This window comes from Rhea pennata, chromosome 2, assembly GCF_028389875.1.
Source record: "Rhea pennata isolate bPtePen1 chromosome 2, bPtePen1.pri, whole genome shotgun sequence".
Taxonomy (NCBI): domain Eukaryota; kingdom Metazoa; phylum Chordata; class Aves; order Rheiformes; family Rheidae; genus Rhea; species Rhea pennata.
This window is the reverse complement of record NC_084664.1, coordinates 10,117,149-10,137,480: the sequence shown is the minus strand read 5'-3', so window position 1 is coordinate 10,137,480 and position 20,332 is coordinate 10,117,149. Positions and strand designations below refer to the sequence as shown.

Sequence of the window (20,332 nt, the reverse complement as noted above, 5' to 3'; positions counted from 1 at the left end):
TCAAAGTCAAATTTTGCATGTACCCGGAGAAGAGGCTTGTGTACCTCTTGAATTTCATGTGCACGAGATTGTTTTGGACCTTCTCACTCTTGTTCTTCATGTAAAGTGATCATAAGAAAAACAGCATGATAGTGCCACCTGTACTGTGAAAGTAATGGACACGTTTAAATGCTTTAGGAAAAGATTCTTATTGATACATAACTTCCTCCCCTCTGCTCTCAACATTTTTTCCCAATTTAGGCAAAAATACTTAATTTTCACTGAATCTGCCTCCTCACTAGCTTTATAGTATAAAATAAAATTGAGCCACTCTTCACTTTTTAAAGGTAGATTTCAAAGTTAACTTTATTGTTTGGTCTGACTCATATTGTTCGAAGAAAATGGATAGAAAAGGTTGTTTGGGTCATGGATTTGAAATTTTAAAATGTCAGAAAACATACATGTACACAAAAATAACATGGCCAGATTTCTCTAACTTTCATGCGGGGTTTGGCGCTTAACCCTGCATTACCTGAATAGAAAACACTCACTGCACTGAAGGGCTTGTCTTCACTAAGCTAAAATCCCCGTTAAACAGGAGGAAGATGGTTCTGGTGTTCAGAGAGCTGCCAACAACCTCACACGGCGGCAGCTTCAAGTGGACTTGGTGATGTGATTATAAAAAAAAAAAAAAAAATACAGCACTGAACTAGTGTTTGTGTTGATGTTGCTGTCGATGGCACTGTGACAATGGCAACAGATATTTTCCATATTGCACTTACAGTTTTCTTCACTGCAGCATTACTGGTTAAGATTTTAGTTTTTAAAAATAATTACGCACAATCTTTACTTTGTACGAGGTTGAGTGATGCTGAATGGAATTAGTGCTCTGCTCTTAGATTTGTGCTTAAGGGTTTGTAAGTTCTAAGACTTGACAGTGCTTTTTTTTCCCCCCTTTTTTTCTCTTGACTGAAAAGGTATGCTTTTAGTGTTAATGTCATAGGAATAAATTTCTCCAAATCCTTCCTACTAGTTTATTTTGGGTCATCCAAAAAAATGTGCTGTATAAAGTTCTCAGTTGTGGATATTTCACTGTGTTACAAAACTATATGAAAATAATTGCCTTTTTAGCCAGTATGAATTTTTATGTGAAAGGACTAGTAGTGTTTTTTCCCTTTATTTGAGATGTTACATTTTCAGTGTTTTGTAGGAAGATTTTTTTTTTTTTTTACTGTTTTCAATAAAGTTAAAGTGTGATTCAGAGTGAGGTTTTGATGCTTTCTTATTTAAAGCAAAGAAAAAAAAAATCTGTGTGGGGTTCTAAATGACTCTGTTGGTAGTAGGTGTGTCTGTTTCCATTCCTGTTTGTTTCCTGCCTCCAATTTAAAGTACTTCTGAGATCTCAGACTCAGGCTGTTTAAATTCCATGAGGTATGGCTTGTGATGGAAATTCCTGTCTATTCAAAGGCATTGCAGCCCTGTTTTTTGGGAAGACAGGTACACGATTAAATGGAACCCTCTACTTAGGTTCTGCTAAGTGTGGTTTGTGTATGCAAGAATATCAAGATTGGGTAATGCGTAAGTCACTTAGAGCAGTTTGACTGAAGTACAATTTTTGTACTTCACTGACCACTTTGTGTCTTAACCCATTTGAAACTTGCACAGCTTCAGACTTTCCTTGATACTTCACTGGAGATCTTAGGCTTTTTCTCAAAGTTCAAGAATCTTATGGCTGGAATGGTCATGAAGCCTCCAATCCATTCAGCTGCAGAGAGTCAACCATACCTCATATTAAACTAGCTTTTTAGGGACTGTCTTTGCCATAGCAGAGATCACAAAGTCTGGGATTTAGTTTTCCAAGGATCCTAAATGTCAAACATGAATGGCACTTGCACACTTCAAGCTTTAATTCTGTTCTGCATATCTGTAGTGAATAGGGAAAATTCTGCTTGCATCAGCTTTTTCCCTGCCTGTATTTTTCCCTTCATCTTCTTTATAATAACTGACCCCAATTCTCTCAGTTTTATGTGGCCCTCTCATCATCCTTGTTGCTATCTATGGGACTCTGGGTGATTCAAGCGTTTCTAGAAAAGCAGTGCTCAGAACTGGATAGGGTGATCTCTCAGCTGGGCCTTAGACTTCATCCCTCTGCCTCTGCCTCACATAACATCATTGCTTCATACTGACCTTGTGTTCTAAAACATTTCTGATGTTTCTCTGCAGCAGGTCTATATTGCTACCTATAACAGATGTCAGTGGTCTTAAATGTGTGATCATTATATACATAAATATATGCACTTGTTACTGAATTAAAATTCAGTAACAAAAAAAAATCAATAATAAAAATCTGCTATTTTGAGATGACTTCTCCCACCCTATCTCCTCTGATACTGATAATTCAAAGCTTGCTCTTGAAAATGAGGTGGTTTCTAAAGCCATAAAATTAAAACATGACACTGGTTTCTGCTGTATCTGCAGGACACTTGTTTTACAGAAATAGAACTGCATTGGTTTGATATGATTTTTGTTCTTGGCAAATCCCATGGCAAATACTAGCTCTACTTAAGTAGTTTGTGCCAGTATTTTTCCAGAAAACAGTGAAGCTAATGTCTACACTTCTCCAGGATTTCTTCCCTCCTCATTTCAAGACATGTTTATCAGTGCCTGCTCCTTTGGAGTGTCATCTCTTCTCCCCAAGTTCTTAAGAGAGAACCAGCCCTGACAGTACTGTATCCCAATTTCTGGGTGTGTAAGGGGGAGAGTTCAGCAGCAGCTGATCTGTAGAACTCTTATTACCTTAAGGTATTATATTAATACCTTATTAAGTTAAATGCAACACCACCTCTTCTAGCCTGAGATTTTAGACCTATATACCTGGTGCTGTGGTGATCACCTCACTTGATGCATGATACAATTTGATCTTGTAAGCATTACGTGAAAACTTTCCATCACTTGTGTAACTGATCAGCCATTTGCCTGTTCATTTAAAATTATTTTCTTACTACATTGTATGTTGCAATCTCACTTTTGTTCAACTCTTCTGATTTTTGTGTGTGTGTCCTTAGTGCTCACACTTCTCTTACTAAACTATCTTTGGTGATTGGACTTAATTTCAGCAATGCATACCTGGAAGTTCATAATCCCTCTTTTGTTTCTCCTGAAAGTGGTCAGTGCAAGTTCTGCAATGATCACGCCCCTTTGGCCACTTCTATCTACACCCAGCTGCCTTTGGATTGGTCAGAGTCGTTCAAGTGGAAGAAGCAGCCAGGGTAGATAGTTCTGGTTTGTGACAGGTGCTGGCAGCCCTTGTAACCTGTGCTGCAAGGGCTCAGATTTCAACCACAGGGGAGGTAGACAGCTGGGTACTGCTAAATGAACACAATCACTGAATCAGCTGTGGCTGATCTTTGGGAAAGGTGGGAAGGGAGTGACAGAGGGAGGATGTAGCTGAAGACGCTAGAAGACCAAATGTGAAACTGAATCTAAAAGAAAAAACAGAGTTAGGAAGCAACATCACCTGTCTAACTTTTATTTCTCTAAATATAAGGTATCATTGTCCATTTAAAAAAAATCCTTTATTGGAAAATCTGGCTCTGGAGTTAGTACAATCTGTTGTCAGCTAAATTTTACTAGGTAGATCACTATAAGCTTTATGTATCAACATTCAAGAATTTTCTTCTCATAATATGAGCGACACAAAGGACATATGTGTCTTTCTCCCATGGAAAATTCTTCAAATGCTTGAAGACAGGTATGATGAAACAAATGTGAACATGAAAGCAGAACAGTCTTCCGTGAAAACTGATTGCTCTTACCAGAAAATATACAGGGGGGATGAATAGTTGGACTGAGTGGCATAATGCAAATGGGACAGTCAAATATCTCTTGTCGAAATGCCTAAGAAAAAAAAACAAAGCAAAATGAAGCAAAAACATACTGTAGACTAGTGAAACAATGGAAGGTAAATATAGAAACAACGTCCTAATTAAAATGTTAATTGTCATAAATTCTGAACGTGTATTTTTGATTAAACCAGTAACACTTTGACTCTCTGATCTCTTTGGGTTCTTTCATCAATTAGAAGAGAGATGCTACTGAAGTAGGAGCAAATCTGAGTTGTAAAATCTTTTTAATATTTCTCGTTTGGAACAGTTGGACCGAAGTATAAAAATAGGCAAAAATTATGCTGAAAGTCTCCCATGTCTCTAAACAGATTAACCCTCTAAATGCAAAACTACATGAATAATGAAAAAGTAATAATAATAAAAGCTCCAATCAACCTGCATCTGTATCTTCTCCCAGTCAAGTTTGCTTAGTAACGTTTCTTTTCCTTCCAATTGCTGAAACACATCTCGACTTGCAGCTATAGAAGAATCTATTTCAGAAAAAAACTCATCTAGGTTTACATCATAAGAACTCAACAGACGATTGCTGATATGTTGAACCTGAAAAGAAAATGAATTGCAATTGGGGTAGAATTTAAAGTTATTTATAAGTATATTTATAGACTACATACACTTCATATGTGGATGAATCATGAGGGATTGTATGAATGGGCCTGATTAGTTGCATGATCTACCCAAAGTTTTCTTTTGTTTCCTTTCCTAAAAATGTAGAAATTGGGTTCTTTGGATGTGAGAGTGCTGATAGACAGCTCTCTGAGACTCAGGCTCAACTGATGTGCACTTCAGGCTGATACGGAGAAAGAAACTGCTGTTTGGAACAATACTTTGCTCAATGGTAAGGGAATCTGTTGCAATTTGCAGCTGATGTCTGGTGCTGACTTAAAGGTTAGAAGCATCACATCTTCAAACTCTACTGATGGACTGTTATACTTGAGAGGAAACACAAGGTTCTCATATCTGAAATTTCCAGGATAGACCTAGTATTCTTAGACCATATAGGTGCTGCACAAAGATTACAGCTATGCTGTAGAGAAAGGCTGTATAGTGCTTCCTGAAGTATTAGATATATGGTGGTAAAACAGTCTATCCACTGGATGGATCCGTGCAAGACAATGACAAAAAGAGGCACATTAGTGTTGTCCCTGTATTTAAACCTTGTGCTTTAAATACATTTCTGCTTATTGTACATAGGTCTAAACAATCTGATCAGGCTTATTTGCGTTGTATCGCTTTTGAGGATGTTCCAGTCAGTGCTCGGCAAAACAAATATCTAAAAGCAATGGAAATATATCCAAGCCCACTCTGAATTTCCAAAATGTAATGATCTTAAATGAAAGCCAAACGCACAGTGGCTACTGTCTCTCATTACTACCACAATGTCTGAAAGTTCTGTAGGGAGTCACAGATGTCTTAGACTTGTCCTTTGAGACACTTTTCTTAAATGGTTTCAGCAGTTTTAAGAAGCATCGAGAGGTGTGAAATGTAAGCCTTCCTCTACCTACATTCCTTAAAGTGGAGACTTAATACGAAAACAGTTTAACTACCTTTTCAGAGCGGATGAGATGGGAAGCGGGAGCGGGGATTGTTGTGAGGGTCAGACAGCCTGATGGGAGCTGAACACTTACAATTTCCCATTGTGTTTCACTTTACTCCTTTTGTAGCTCTTCCCCACCAGGACATGTGCTCCATTACAAATGCTAAAGTGACCCTTCACAGCATGTATCAGACTATTCCAAGTGAACTTTTCTAGACCCAGAGGAATAAAGAACCCAAATCCCACAAAAGCTACTCTGAAAAAAAGTCAGTTAAGATTTTAAGGCTTACTTAAACTTTGAATTTCCCAAGTTTCCTTCTAAAATTATGAAAAGCCTCATAATATCACCTAGTATACTAAAATCCTAGGTTCATATGATGCGCAAATATGCAAGTGTCTTCAGAGAAACCCATAATGTTTCTCTTCAAAGACAAACTTTAGAAGTGTCCAGATAAGGGAAACTATCAATTAGCATAAGTTGTTTGCTTTTTGAAGTTAGATCTGATACGGTGTAGTCTTTTTATTTTACGGTCCGATTCACTGTTGTTATTAGTATGACTTACTATATTTGCAAGTGATCTCTATAACAGAAGCATATTGAAATGATATATCATGAGGTTCAACAAGGGCAAGTGCAGAGTCCTGCACCTAGGGAGAAATAACCCCAGGCACCAGTACAAGCTGGGGCTGACCTTCTGGAGAGCAGCTCTGCAGAGAAGGACCTGGGAGTGCTGGTGGATGACAAGTTGACCATGAGCCAGCAATGTGCCCTTGTGGCCAGGAAGGCCTATGGTCTCCTGGGGTGCATTAGGAAGAGTGTTGCCAGCAGGTGGAGGGAGGTGATCCTGCCCCTCTGCTCAACCCTAGTGAGGCCTCATCTTGAGTCCTGTGGCCAGTTCTGGGCTCCCCAGAACAAGAGAGACCTGGAGCTACTGGAGAGAGTCCAGCGTAGGGCTACAAAGATGATCAGAGGGCTGGAGCACATGCCCGATGAGGAACGACTGTGAGAGCTGGGCCTCTTCAGCCTGGGGAAGAGAAGACTGAGGGGGGATCTTATCAATGTGTACAAGTACCTGAAGGGAGGGTGTCAAGGGGACAGGGACAAACTCTTTTCAGTTGTCCCGTGTGACAGGACAGGAGGCAATGGGCAGAAATTGAAGCACAGGAAGTTCTGCCTGACCGTGAGGGGGAATTTCTTCCCTGTGAGAGTGATGGAGCACTGGACCAGGTTGCCCAGAGAGGCTGTGGAGTCTCCTTCTCTGGGGATCTTCAAGGCCCACCTGGACGCAACCCTGTCTAACACATTCTAGGTGACCCTGCTCGAGCAGGGAGGTTGGACTAGATGATCTCCAGAGGGCCTTTCCAACCTTACAGATTCTATGATTCTATGTATCAATTTCTGTTCTGATCAGGTTTAGTTATGTTATTAGATAATGCTAGTGTAAGAACTTGATGTAACTTATGGAGAAATATTCAGATGCCCCTTGTATAGCACCTGTACTTAAACAGCAATCTGATATGAAAAGCAGCAACACTTCCTGTAGTTTATGAGTTAAGTACTGTATCTATCAAAGACTAGATGGCTAATTTTGTGCTCCCTCATGACTCTCCAGTGACCAAAAAAAACCCTCAAAAACCAAAAAAAAAAAAAAAAAGATTCTGTCTCATGCAAACATGCACACTGACCTTTACTGGTATGTGTAAAACAAAAAACAAACTAATGAGAATCCCTCCACAGGCCTCCTTCAATATTTACACTTTGTGGTCTCCAAACAATCCCAAATACTGTTGGCATCCTGAATGAGAGACATGAAATACTAATGCACTAGAGTTTACTTTAATCAAGTTATGATGTCTTGAATGTTTTAATGTGGTTATGTATTTTTAATAAAAATTACTAGGGAAGTCATTGCTTAATCTAAGTTGTTGTTACCTGAATTATCTCGCTTTGTAATGTTAACTCATGTTACTGGCTTCATTTTTAAATCTACCAACTTCATGAAGAATAGGAGATTAGATCTAAACCTTATATTATTCATGGTTTCTGATCAGTATCAACATTTCCAGCCTGATTTATGCTTGGTCTTCATTTATAGTGGTATTAAATGTGAACATACCTGAACTGTTCTCATAATAAAACTAGAAGGATGTAAAGAAAAGTTAGAGCAGCCATGAAGATACTTTCACTGATAGCTTCACAGGACCCAAAATTTGACAAAAGCAACAGTATTTTAACTCAGCCCTGGCCAGTTTCTATTTCTGCAAAGACAATACCAACACAGAGTACGTGGTTAGCTCTAGGACTTGGCCTGTCTTTGACCAGTGGTATGACTAGACAGGCTGCTAAGGAAAATAAACCAATAAAGAGCTGCAAGCAAGAGGCTGATAGGGGCCAAGGCTGCATAAACTAAGGGGTGCCCTCTTTCTTTCTGTGGCTGCACTGTTTGTTCCTTTTTCCCCGAGCAGAGAGAAGCCCTCCATTTCTTCCTTGAGCTTGCACTTAGGCTTTTCTTCCCTATTTCACTAAATGATCCTGAAAGTTTGCTCATTAGCTTCCTTGGACAGAAACTGTAGAAATAAGGAGAGAAAAATGCTTCTACTGCCTAAGACAGTGATCTATTAAGTTCCTTTGCTGCTAAGATACTATCTACTTTGAGCTACTCCTGTGTTTTCTGCAGTATGACCTGACCCAACCCATACCCATCCATCAGCAAAGGCAGTCTAGGGTTGGGAAGAAAAAAATGTAACTGAAATTTAACCCAAAATTTATGCTAAATGGCACATCAGTATTAAATATCAATGTGAACAGTGGACAGAAATGAATAAGCGTTTGTTATAATTTGATGTTATGCACTAGTGTGTAATTTAAATGTGTAATGTATAAACTAATGTGTAATTTAAATGCCAAATCCTGCTGTGTTTCAATGCATAATACTGATTTTTTTCCAGAACATCTGAAACTGATTAACTGAATCTATTTCTGAAAACACCATACCTCTGCATTTTATGTCTGTGACTTCTTAAAACTTAAATAGCATGGCGTAAACTAAGTATCTAAAATCTTATATCAATATGCAAAACTACATCAGTCATCTGTACAGCAGCACAAGACTATGATAAAATAAAACCATGAAACAAAGCACAGAGGTGAACTTTGTCCACAGGGAAGCCTTTTTAAGTGATTCAATGTCAGCAAATTGCTTACTAATGTGTTGACTTATGGCAACCCTCAATAGTAAAATGAAAAGGCTGGAATTTACAGCATATCAATGAATCAGTTGATAAGCTTTTACTGGTTTAATATCCTCCTAGTTTTGCTGCTTGGAGCCACTTCAAGTTAGCAACAGAATGTTTACCATCTCCATGTGATAAAGGAAGTCAAACGACTAAACAAATTCCAGGACCATTATACTGTTTGGTGAGATTTAAATTAAAATCGTTTGGAGAAATCATGGCGGGGGCGGGGGCGAGGAGGAAACTGAAGTCAACTACACATTTCACAAATGACTTACCTGGCTTCCTAAACAATGGTTGAGATTTTTAGCAAAGCTGGAGATAATGTAATGCATTTGAAAAGATTTAACTGCACCAATAAAAGACTATACTACAATTAAATGACATATGCAAGTGACATTTATAGGTCAGATCAAAGAAATTCACTACCTAGTATGCTGCCTTCTAAGTAACATTTTGCTTTGTGCATAGTAGTGTTAAAAAGTAACAGCATTTAGTTTCAATGACGCTTTTTGCCTCCTTTGATCTAAATTATTAAAAATTTGATTGGTGTAATAAGAGCTACTGTATCACCATGAACCAAGTAATATGTGTATTTCCTAGCAATAAGATTTCAGATGTTATTTCTTATTTTGTGACATTTATTCAAGAGTATGAAACCTGACATTTAGCCTTTGTGATCCTTCCAAAGGAGGTAGGGTTATTAAAAATCTAACTGCTAACCTCTGATTTTTCTTTCCCCCAATTGTGATGCCATTTGATTATGCTAACATTTAGGGAGTGACATTTTAAAAGCACAGCACAAGTTTGAGAGGTAGAATTCACTTTGGAAAAGCTTTTTAGCCTCTGGGAATGGATAACTCCTTGTGAAAAATTACTTTAGTGTTTTCATTAACCAACACTTAAAAGTATAAGACCTAACAGCAGGAAAACTCATCTACAATTCTCACTTGAAAGCCACTAAGAAAAATGAGTATATATCTTTTAATCAGAATTGGTACTAAATTCATTAGTATCTGGCTAATCCACATGAGAATGCTTTATATGCTTTATAAATTTATTTTTAACAGAAATTAGAAAAAGTAGTGCCCATTTTGTTCCCTGCAAAATCCTGAAGTGTTACATATGAGAATTATTTCCTAATGCTGTGGACTACATGCAGAAACTATCTTAAATGAAGCATTCACTACAGGTTACAATCAGCTGATAAACACTGCCTACATTTTATCAATTTGTTTCTCCCTAAAACGCACATCTAAAGTGCCCTTTAAGGGAGCCCCGGGTAGGTAGCTCAGGAGACAGCTACTGTAGACATCTGAAGTCAGGTGAAAGAAATTTTAGCATATAACACTCAGCTACAAATTTCAGTATATTTAGAAGCTTTTGCCATTTCCCCTTACTGTGACCTTGTTTATAACTAAACGTGGTATTTTGAACCCCAAGACAGTTGAGAGCCTTACTGGGAAACAAACATAAGACTTTGTTCCCCCACATGTCCCATGTGGAAAAAAAGCGAACATTTCTGTTGCTCATTAGCTACTTGAGGACAGTCACAGTTCAACAAGGTGTTTACTTCTTCCAAGCTTAAGTGTGTGAGCACTTCCAAAGGTAATGCTAGCTTTCTTCAGTTAGCTCTGTACTCAGTTTCTCTGTTATGCAAAGGACTTAGCACTTGCTTGATTAAAAGGGAGCATTAAGGCTGACAGGTATTTCTTCTCTCCCCTCTGCTGCTGTCAGCGCACAAGCACAGCAGCAATACCAATTTTGTTGCAAAGGTGTGCACCTCTAGATGTACTGGCCTTGGCATCATACAACTCACATTACATAGGAAAATAGAGTTCCTGCCTCCAAAGTTCTGCTCTAACAGAATGAAACCAAGTATGACAAGTAATGAAAGGATAGGCAGTAACAAGCCTTCTCCTGCAAACACTCTTCTTTAGAAGTGATTTAAATGAATAAATAAAAATACGGGTTTAAACCTTCCACTGATTCGGCTTGCAACTCAGGTGAGAGTATTTTCCCAGTCATATGCACTGGCTGTATTAAATTGCTTTCTTGCTAATCTCTGTTAATCAGGCTGCCTAGTATACTGGAGAAGAAGATGACTTCTGAGGCTCCATGAGGGATGGTCTTGTAATTGCTGAGGCTGTATCAGAGTAGCTTTTGTTACTAGAGAGCTTAACTGAGTTGGCTATCATTAAACTAGGGAGAGAAAGGAAGTTAGCAAAGAGGGGACTGAGGATTGCATAGGGTCTTTGCAGCTGGCTGCTTCAGGCGAGGCAGGGTCAATGCAAAATCCTTGTACCTGATCTGGCCTCATTTGTATGGGGGTCAGAACTGTTACTCTTCTTAACTTATTACAGTTTTGCATCCAAGCAGAAGTTAGAGAAGGACTGGGCTATGGTATGGAACTATCCAGTTCAGTGTCGAATGAGAGAACAATGACAGCGAAAAGCAGTTATGATCGTTAATAGATTTGTTGCTTGAATTACTATATCCATCCTCCTCATAAATTTCTGTAGAAAACTAAAGTATTCTGACTTATCAGAAAGGAAAGAGAAATGCAGGACCTCACAAAAACCCTGCCTGTTGTAGGCCTAAGCACAAGACAGCCTTAAAATTAAATATTTAAATTATTTTCTTCACTTTTACCTTGAAAATAAGGTGAAACGAAGAGACTAACTGAACAGCTGGGTGATTCCAATGCAGTTTGTTTATATAAGTAAGGAATAAAGGAAGAAGTACAGAGCTGATGTTGAAGAGATTTGATACAAGGAAGCCGAATAAAAATACCAAATAAATAAATGCAACATACCTTTTCTTCAAAGAACTGTTTTCTTAATTTGCTATCTTTAGGAGGCACTGTTTTTCTCAAGTTTTTATACCATTTTCTAACAACATATCCCCTCCAGAAAGCTTGAATTCTGTGGGAAACAAGATGTTATTGCTTGAGAAGAAGAAATACAAATTTATCTAATTTTATCCTTTATGTGAAACACTCGTTTCATACATCTAAATCTTTTAAAAATCTTTGACTTCTGTAGTGCATCCATTCTGTATAGTTTCTGATCAAATTAAAATTTTAACACATGTGGAGCATTATTTAAAACTAAATATTGTCCAGTGACAGCAAATCTAGCAGAAATAAGGCTTACCTGATAGCGCACTTTATTTTAAACAAGCGTGCTCCGTCATGTATTACTCTGGTCTGGTACTGCTTTCTCCTGCACATAGGACAAGACTTTTTACCTGCAAATTTTTCAAAGGCTTTCAGACATGCCTGAAAAAATAATTGCAATTACTTACAATATATTTACATATCTTTGGAACATGAAAAATAGACTAGATTACATCATATAAGAGCTGATTATTCATCAATCCATAAACAATTTACAAGATCCCTATATCTGTAATAAAACTGTTAGATAATTTTGTAAATCTCTATATATTCCCAAGAAATCTTGTGAATTAAACTAACTCTGTTTAGTATATACATTTATAACTCAGTTATAAACTATGTTTTCCCATATATTTGTCAAAAAAGTTAATAAAATGGAAAAAAGAATCTCATCACAAAATATCCTTAAATTACCTTTCTTGCAATAAATATCTGGAATCAAAATTATTTTTCAAGATAATTATATTTAATTAACTAAGATATTGACTTAAGTAGTTTAAAATACTCGTACATTATGTGCTTGAATAGTTAAGCAAACATGTACTCACTTTATGAAATACATGGGAACATGAAAGCAACACCTGTTTTTCAAAGAAAAAAAAAAGCTTGATTTAAACCATTCTAAAAGTTGAAAAGTAGAAGAATGTTGACAATAAAAGTTCTGACTGCCTGAAAGGTCATCAGTTTCTTTCTGTTATTGTTGCAGTCTTTCTGGTGAAAGTAAAATTAGTCTTCTATAGAAATTACTTTATAAATTACATCTTAAACCAGTGTGTGAATTTTCTGTTAACACAGAGTGGCAGAAAGTAAGAAATGCCAACTGCTACTAATTGGAGCAAAAGATTATGAAACAAGTACTTAAAATGAAAGCTGATTAATTTTTTTCGCCTTTCTCCACAAAGACATTAAATTTCAAGAAGTGATATATATCAAATGCAGCATTTCCCACATAGGAAAAAAAAAAACAAAACAAAACAAAAGAGAAAGCATGTTCACAGGCTACAAGAAAACTTCACCTTTATCTGACCTAAATTCCCACCAAATGCTGGTGATCCTCCATCCTGACAAAAGATACCAAGTTGGACAAAAAAGGCAGTCAGTTCTTAGAGGATGGAAAAACTGGGAAAGGAGTGAAAGCCAAACAAGTAGTGTGCACTATTGAGGTGGCAAACACAAAAGGATTAATGGCTAGCAGCCAGTTGAAGGGAAAGCTTTCAGATACAGTGGCTTTTTTTTCCCTTGAGGGAGGAAAGCTAACGAAACATTCAGGACAAAAAGAATTCCAGAGGCATTTCCCTTTTTGTGCCAAATCTAAAGTAAGTAACCTTTCAAATGAGTGCTGTCTTTTGCTTTCTCTTGTCAAGTTTTAAATTTTTAGGGTAGCCAGAGACTGGCAGAATGGTCTTGTTATGCCAGATCCATCCTCACCTGTCTTTGGACAATTGACATCTTCTGTTAATGCTGAGGGAAAAAGAAGCAAAAGCCCTGCTTCTAAAGCTATTAAAGACCCTGATTCATATCACAGACTTGATGGCAAAAATCTTCAAGAAAAATGAAAATGGGGAACAGACAGAAAAAATACTGTAAAATTAATCTGGAAAGAAACTTGCAATCAGTTTGGACAATTATGCTAACTATCATCATCGTCTTTCTAAAGCAGCTCTTCTCTTCAATCAGTCACTTGTCCCTTTTATTTAACGTTTTCAAGATGACACGTGAGAGACTCTAATAAAACATGATGTAAGTATGCTTATGCTACACATACGCATTGCATAAAGCCACTGAGACAAAATGGAAGCATTTCTTCTAATAACCTGAGTGAGTGAGTGAATGGTATTAAGAGTACAACTTCATTTACCAAATACAAATGTCTGTTGAATCGAGATGTAACAAACTTGTGAGAAAATAAACTATATCTTTAATTGTATGATTCCTGAACATTCACCATTCTGGTGAACTAAAACTAAAATTGTAGCTAGCTGGAGTTTAAATGAACCTATACAATAGCCTATACTTTCTTTGCAAAAACATATAAAAAGGCTGATTTGTACTCTTAGTGTCATAACTTCAGCAGTGAAGAAATACTACCAACTTTTCTCTATCATGTCTTTGTTCTGAGTGTTTTCAGAATTGACCCATAACAGCTGGGCCACAATATTAAATATTAAATGGCATCTTAAAATAGAATCATTTTTTTCTTTCTTCTTTCAGCTAATGATTTTTAGCAGTAATCATGAAAAACCTTATTTAAACATGACTTTGTATAGTCCCCTTCACAGTTATTATATATGTACCTGAGGCTGAAGCGCAAATTCTTCCCTGCATATTGCACAAGGCTGTACAGAATCTCCATGCTTTATGGATCTCTGCTTTATTTTTGCCCATTCTTCAGCAGTGAGTGGCAAGGGAGGAGGCTCAACTAAGCCTAATTTCTGAGCTGTGGACAATAACAATAAGAAATCACTGAATAAAATCCAGTGACAGATGCAGACAATGGATTTCTTTTTTTCATGTGAAATTCATTGATAATGTACTTATTTAAAAATACTTTACACAAATTTATCATCAGACAAACTACCACAAGGCAAAATACTTACTATTACTTAGCTATTCAGTAATTGTCAGAACTAGATCCTCTTTTTCATGCAAGATTTATTTAGGAAATTTTTAAATGTAAACTTTCATTTGCCAAGTAATATGAATTTATTTTGATATCTGTTCACAGCTGTTAATAAAGGGATTATTAACTAAATTGTAGCAATGTAAAATAATGTAATTTCAAATCATGAATATATAAACAAAATTTCTGTTAGTTTATTTCTGAGGGTTTTTTAACATTATAATCTTGTATTCTCAAAATTAAGAGGAAAATGGATAAGGAAGTATAATAAAAAAACAATTGCTGCTGCAAAAAGCTGAAGTATAGTATGAGACTGTGAAGGATGCAAAAAGAGTAACATAAAAAAACAAAGAGATGGTTACAGGACACCACTGTCAGTGTCACTGTAATAGCTGAACTTGTCAATCTCAAATTATAACAGTGACGTCCCTTGCTGGATGTCCATATGAAATCTCTACCTTCTCAAACAAGGAAATGGTGAAGATGCTTGCAAAATTTCCCCCCTAAACTGGTAGAAAAAGGCTAGAGTTGGTATTTCAACAGAGGATAAGATGAGAGTAGGTACAACAAAGGATAGCCCTTTTTCATCTTTGAGCACTAGAGGAAGCAGCTTGTGTGGACTGACCCAAGTCAATGGAGGGATGCCCAATACCTGCACTAAGCCAAGGAAATTAGTCCAGATGGGGCCTGTGATGACACTTACTAAAAGCAGAAAGAAGAGGGACTTGTAACAGTTAGAATGCAAGCTGATGAAACTTAGATGAGAGGTTTAGTTGAGCATGGGGAAGGAAAGGTCAACTCTTTCACTCATACTAAAGAACAGAGCTTATTAATGTCTGTTTCTTGCAAATACTTTAGTAAGCAGCACGTATTTTTTTCGGAATAAGCTTTCAAAACCCAACTAGAAAGCGTGTCCAAACCCATTACACTGATTAGTCATGAAGAGAAACGGAATCCTGACAAACTAGTGAAAGAATGGGGTTTTAGTGATCCACTTGCCCAAGTACATGATTATTCTAGAATAGGATCTGTCAGTTTTTGAGAAAAAAAATCTGCTTCTGAGCTCATCTATCTGCAGATGTATATTGTTAATCTTTTAAAATTTGCATAAAACTATCTTTGATCTTTTTACTAGAACTTTTATGAGGTATTAAAGGAATTCTAAGGAAAATTTTCTTCCCTTTGGCTCAAACATTTCTACTTATTCTACTTCCTTGTGAACTCATGACTTTCTTCAAATGTATGCTAATTTGATTCCATGTCTAAGAACAAATGGATGACTCTGAGATTTCAAGCTGCGGCAGTTTATGCTTTTGGAACTACGTCTCCATCTGACTAAAGAAAAGTGCTTTCTCTCCTTCAACGTAAATTTATATTACTAAGACTTAATTAGCTTCTCATAAATTTGAGACAGTCCAGCCTGTCCTGCTTTGGTCAATGTAACTGTATGAGGTTTGACTTGAATTGCCTTACAGGCACACAGAGTTGATTTCCAGACAACTTGGTATCTAGACACTAAACGCAGCACACCCCCATATATTCCGAAGCTCGTAGCTCTGCCTATAAGCTATAGGCCAGAGTTCAAGCGATGTCAAGCAGAAAAGAAGCAAACAAACAAAAAACAAAAAACCCCACCAGAATTATTATTTTCAAAATATAAAATTCCATATTGCATTAGCTTTAAAAGACATTGTCTATCCACTCTGATGCAGTAAAATGCACTCATCTGATGCCATTATTCATACTGCAAAATAATGTGAACTTCAAGAGAAACAGGAAGGATCCTGCAAGCTAGAATCTACAAACTAGTTCAGAACATGTATTTTGCTTAAAGCTCATGAATGAATCACTGAAATAGGTGGCAAGGAAGTTCTCCTAACCAGGAATATTTTCTCTTTTGACCATGCTTCTTTTGAAGAGCATATATTGCTTAGTGTTTCCTCTACAAAAAGAGATGAGTCAAATTATATAACACATGCTAAAGGTTTCAGTAAAAACATGGATCAAATTTTGTCTTACAATCATACCTAAGGGTGAATGAGTAAAGGAACAAGATACCATTTTGATAGTCCAATAAACACACAGAGCCTGTCTTCATAATGACAAAATGTGGATACACGGGGAGGAAACAAGATAGCAAACCAGTCACAGCAGAAAGGCAGTAACACAACCTATCAAATGCCTACCAACGACTTTCTCCCAAGCATTGTGGTCAGAGAGTGTGTAAAGACAATGAAATGGCTTTGTGGAAAGCCTTTTGTATTCCCTCAGGGTAAGAAAAAAATGCTTATTTAAAATTTTCACAAATGGATGATTAAAGCTGCCACATAGGAAGAGACTGCAGGTGAAACCTGACTTTTAATAATGTAAAGGAGATGGAATACTTGTGAGAGACAGACTATGCATGTCTTTTGAAGAGAAGTTGTTGTACAACATAGTTGAGGAAGGAGAACTGGCAGCAGGACACACAAGAAGTGATATGTAGTTGAAGCAAAAGGCTCTATGCAGATATTCTCAAAGCAGCACTTTGAATAAATGCAAGCAATAAAAGCTGCCAAAGACTATGTTTATCATATCTCAGGATGTGCAAGAATTTTCACCCATATGTACCAAATGTTTACAAGCCCAACCCATTTGCTGACACCCATTTATATAACTGAATTATTTATCTTGAAATGAACATTAGCAAAGCAATTACATTTAAACCCTTTAAACCCTAATTACTAGCTTTCAGGATGCAAGTCCTTATTGAGAAAAATTTAGTGATGGGGAACTCTGAGATGTTTGTTTGATATCCACAGACTGAAGAAGAGAAAGTTTGATTAAATTACCTTTTCAGCACTGTTGCACAATTGTAAGGTTTTAAAAATACAATTCTTATTAAAAGAGAAAGGTAGACATGAGCATTAAAAGATAAGAAAAATTATAGGTGAAAATATTAATAAGCAAAATGCATAAACAATTGGAACTTTTAAGATCTTTCAGCACATTCTTTGGAATCACTTGCACAAACATTCATATAGGACCTCTCAGTCAATGCTGTGATTTAAAGAGAAAATACTCTGTCTTTCTTATAATTGCAGAGGAACATGCTCACACTTGGACTGCATTTTTTCACCACAACTTTTAGCTTCCATAATCACTTTTTATTTATATTTGTGTTAACCTCAGTCCCTCTTTGCAGTTGTTTTCCCCATTATCCCCTCCTCTTTCAAATTCCTCTTCAAACCGAACCAAACAAAAAAACTCTTCCATCTTTAGAATTACAGCCATGTAAACATACTAATAATCACCTTGTCTTGCTACCTTTTGTCCTATCCCTTGTTACACTCATTTGTTGTGTATTATCTTAAGTTATCCTCTTAACCTTCTGTTGATTCCAAAAGGCAGATGCCTGTGCTTGTATGGAGCCTCACTGATTTACATGGTTCTCTTCAGAGCTGGGACTACTGTGACAGATACTACTGCAAAGGCAACATGATCTTCAGAGAGGCCTAAGGGCATTTTTAAGGAAAAGAATAAATAAAACAATTACTAATGACAATGAAAGTTTATTACACTTAGAATTGCCAATTGTGAAGTTGGAAGGTCCTTTAAAAAAATCCTAAAACAACCATAAGCTTGGAGACAAGAAGACAATCATTGCAAGAACATTGTAAAAACCTTTAGAAAAGGGAAAGGGAAGATTGAAACTGATACCTGGGAAGCATATTTGGACTCCTGGTCTGCTAAGAGGCTCCCTGGCGTTTTTTAATAGCAATACTATCTGTCCCTGCTGTACTGTTAAAATGCTTTTTAATGTGAGTTTTCTCACCAGGCATGATTCCAAGCCCTCACATCTGTGACTTTTATCTTGTTGCATGTTTGCTTCTAGATTTGAAAAAGGTATTTAACTACAGGTGTTAATTCTTCCCGGGTTTAGCCCCAGGACCATCGTAAAAACAAACCTTTTTAACTTATAGCAAAGGTGGGTATATATTAACAAAGAATACATTCAGTGCAGCACTAGTCATGTCTTCTTACTAAGTAAAAAACCAAACATTTTTAAATAGACTTACAGAATTATCTTAATACTGAAACATATCCCTAAATAAATACAAAATCCAAATAGATGACGTTTTGAGACTATAAGATCACAAAAGTTAAGATCGTTCATATATAAAATTTACATTAAAAAATGTAAAAAAAGAATCCTGCCTCTTAATGAAGAATTCTTCATCAAGACATACCAGTTTCCTTTTTTTACCTTCATTGTCATAAGAAGAGTACATTTTAGTAACAACAAAAATATTGTTACAAAAGTAACAACTCACAAATTAGAATATAATGGTTTACCTAATGTTAGCTGTGGAGGATTGGGATCAAGAACAAACTCCTTTTCTGAATCTTCCTTTTTTTTGTGGTGAGTGCTCTTTTTTCTTAGTCCAGTATCTACTACTGCTCTGACCATTTCTTTGTTCACAGGTTTGTAAATGTTCTTTATATTCCTTGATTTTGACTTAAAAGGATCTGCTAATGAAAGGTCCTGGAGCTGAAGATCGTGTATAATATGATCCTGTAAAGCAACTGCAGTAACTGCTATCATTTCTTGTTTGGAGGAATGGCCCTAGAAAAAGAAAGAAAAAGAAAGGCTTGCACAATTAATACTATAAATGCTTTTTAAACAGGTATATTATACTAAATTAAAAGAAATTAGAAATTCTGTTCTTCACCAATGTTTATGACTTGTCAAAGGCTTTTATACACGTACAACTCCCGTACTTGAAACCTAACATACAATTACCATAATGTGAAATTTAAGATTGATGTTTCTGAAACATCCTAGTTTCAACTTATAAAAAGTCAAAAGAAATCTCTGATTTATCATTTGTATTAAATAAAATAGGTAATTTTTAAGTTTTAATTACTGAGCCCATAATTATTATATGCAATAAACTCATCAGGGACTATAAAAGTTTGGCATGCCCAAACATATTTTACTTCAATATAATTAAAAACAATCCCAAAGGCTAACCTCATCTTCCAAAATACTGAATATAGACAAGAATATATTATTTTTATAAAGGGAATGGTCTTATCTATCTATTCTTCCATCTCTCCTGACCCCACCACCTGATTTTACAAGATGTGAACTTGTACCTTGCAAAAATCATGATGCTCCATTGATAATCTTTAGTTGATTTTATAAGTCATGTGGCTCTACAAACAGAAATGTACAAGAACTTGAATATTTATCAGCAGAAATGGCCTCACTGATAAAATAGAAACTTACAGTTTAATTCATTTTTTCTTAGGCCTGTCAGCAGAGAAAGCTTAACATACTATATGTTCAATCCATAAAACTCTGGATCTACAAACAACAGATTATACCTTCTCTGCTGCCGATCTTATCTTACCCCCAGTGGACGGCACATAATGTGTACCGAATACCTTTAAACCGGAACTTAGGCGTCCCTCTTCTGGATAACCTCCCTTTGCTCATATATATTCCTGTACACATTATTTTAATGCCCAGCATTACAAAGGATCAGGAACCTGATGCACTACAGAAACACAAAGAAAAGGGAAAGATGAATCCTCTTTTCCCCAAAGAAAAAAAGGAATGCCCCCAAGGAGCTTACTATGTAAGATCTATTGCCTCTTGTTTCATCTGAGGATTTGGAAGCTAGTTAAACTTCCACTGCTGAATGCTCTTCCTCTCCATCTATTTAATTTTTACTTTTCCATTTCTATCACTGGGCTCTCATTCTCCTGTGACATTTTCATAGACATACGTGTCACCCTACCCAAAGCCCAAGATCTGTCTACCTATAACTTCAGGCAGATACTTCATTTACTCTCTGTACATGTAACTGAAGCATTTGGTTGTTACACAGTACAAG

At 36.5% G+C, this 20,332-nt stretch overlaps 1 protein-coding gene across 1 annotated transcript; it reads right to left on the bottom strand.

Moving 5' to 3' along the window:
* Positions 1-3,636: 3,636 nt before the first annotated feature.
* On the bottom strand, positions 3,637-19,613 carry RNF32 (ring finger protein 32). Its single transcript, XM_062567668.1, has 8 exons — positions 19,590-19,613; positions 18,786-19,056; positions 14,125-14,267; positions 12,379-12,411; positions 11,808-11,932; positions 11,468-11,576; positions 4,260-4,424; positions 3,637-3,876 (listed from the first exon to the last, which is right to left on the bottom strand). The coding sequence occupies exons 1-8, from the start codon at positions 19,611-19,613 to the stop codon at positions 3,637-3,639; spliced, it is 1,110 nt and encodes a 369-aa protein (XP_062423652.1).
* Between the last annotated feature and the right edge of the window lie 719 nt (positions 19,614-20,332).

Coding starts and splice junctions, on each gene's coding strand:
- RNF32 (XM_062567668.1), bottom strand. CDS start 19,613: ATGGAGCATCATGATTTTTGCAAG. Junction 11,577..11,807: donor AAAATAAAGTGCGCTATCAG/GTAAGCCTTATT, acceptor TGTTTCCCACAG/AATTCAAGCTTTCTGGAGGG. Junction 3,877..4,259: donor GGGAGAAGATACAGATGCAG/GTTGATTGGAGC, acceptor TTTTTTTCTTAG/GCATTTCGACAAGAGATATT.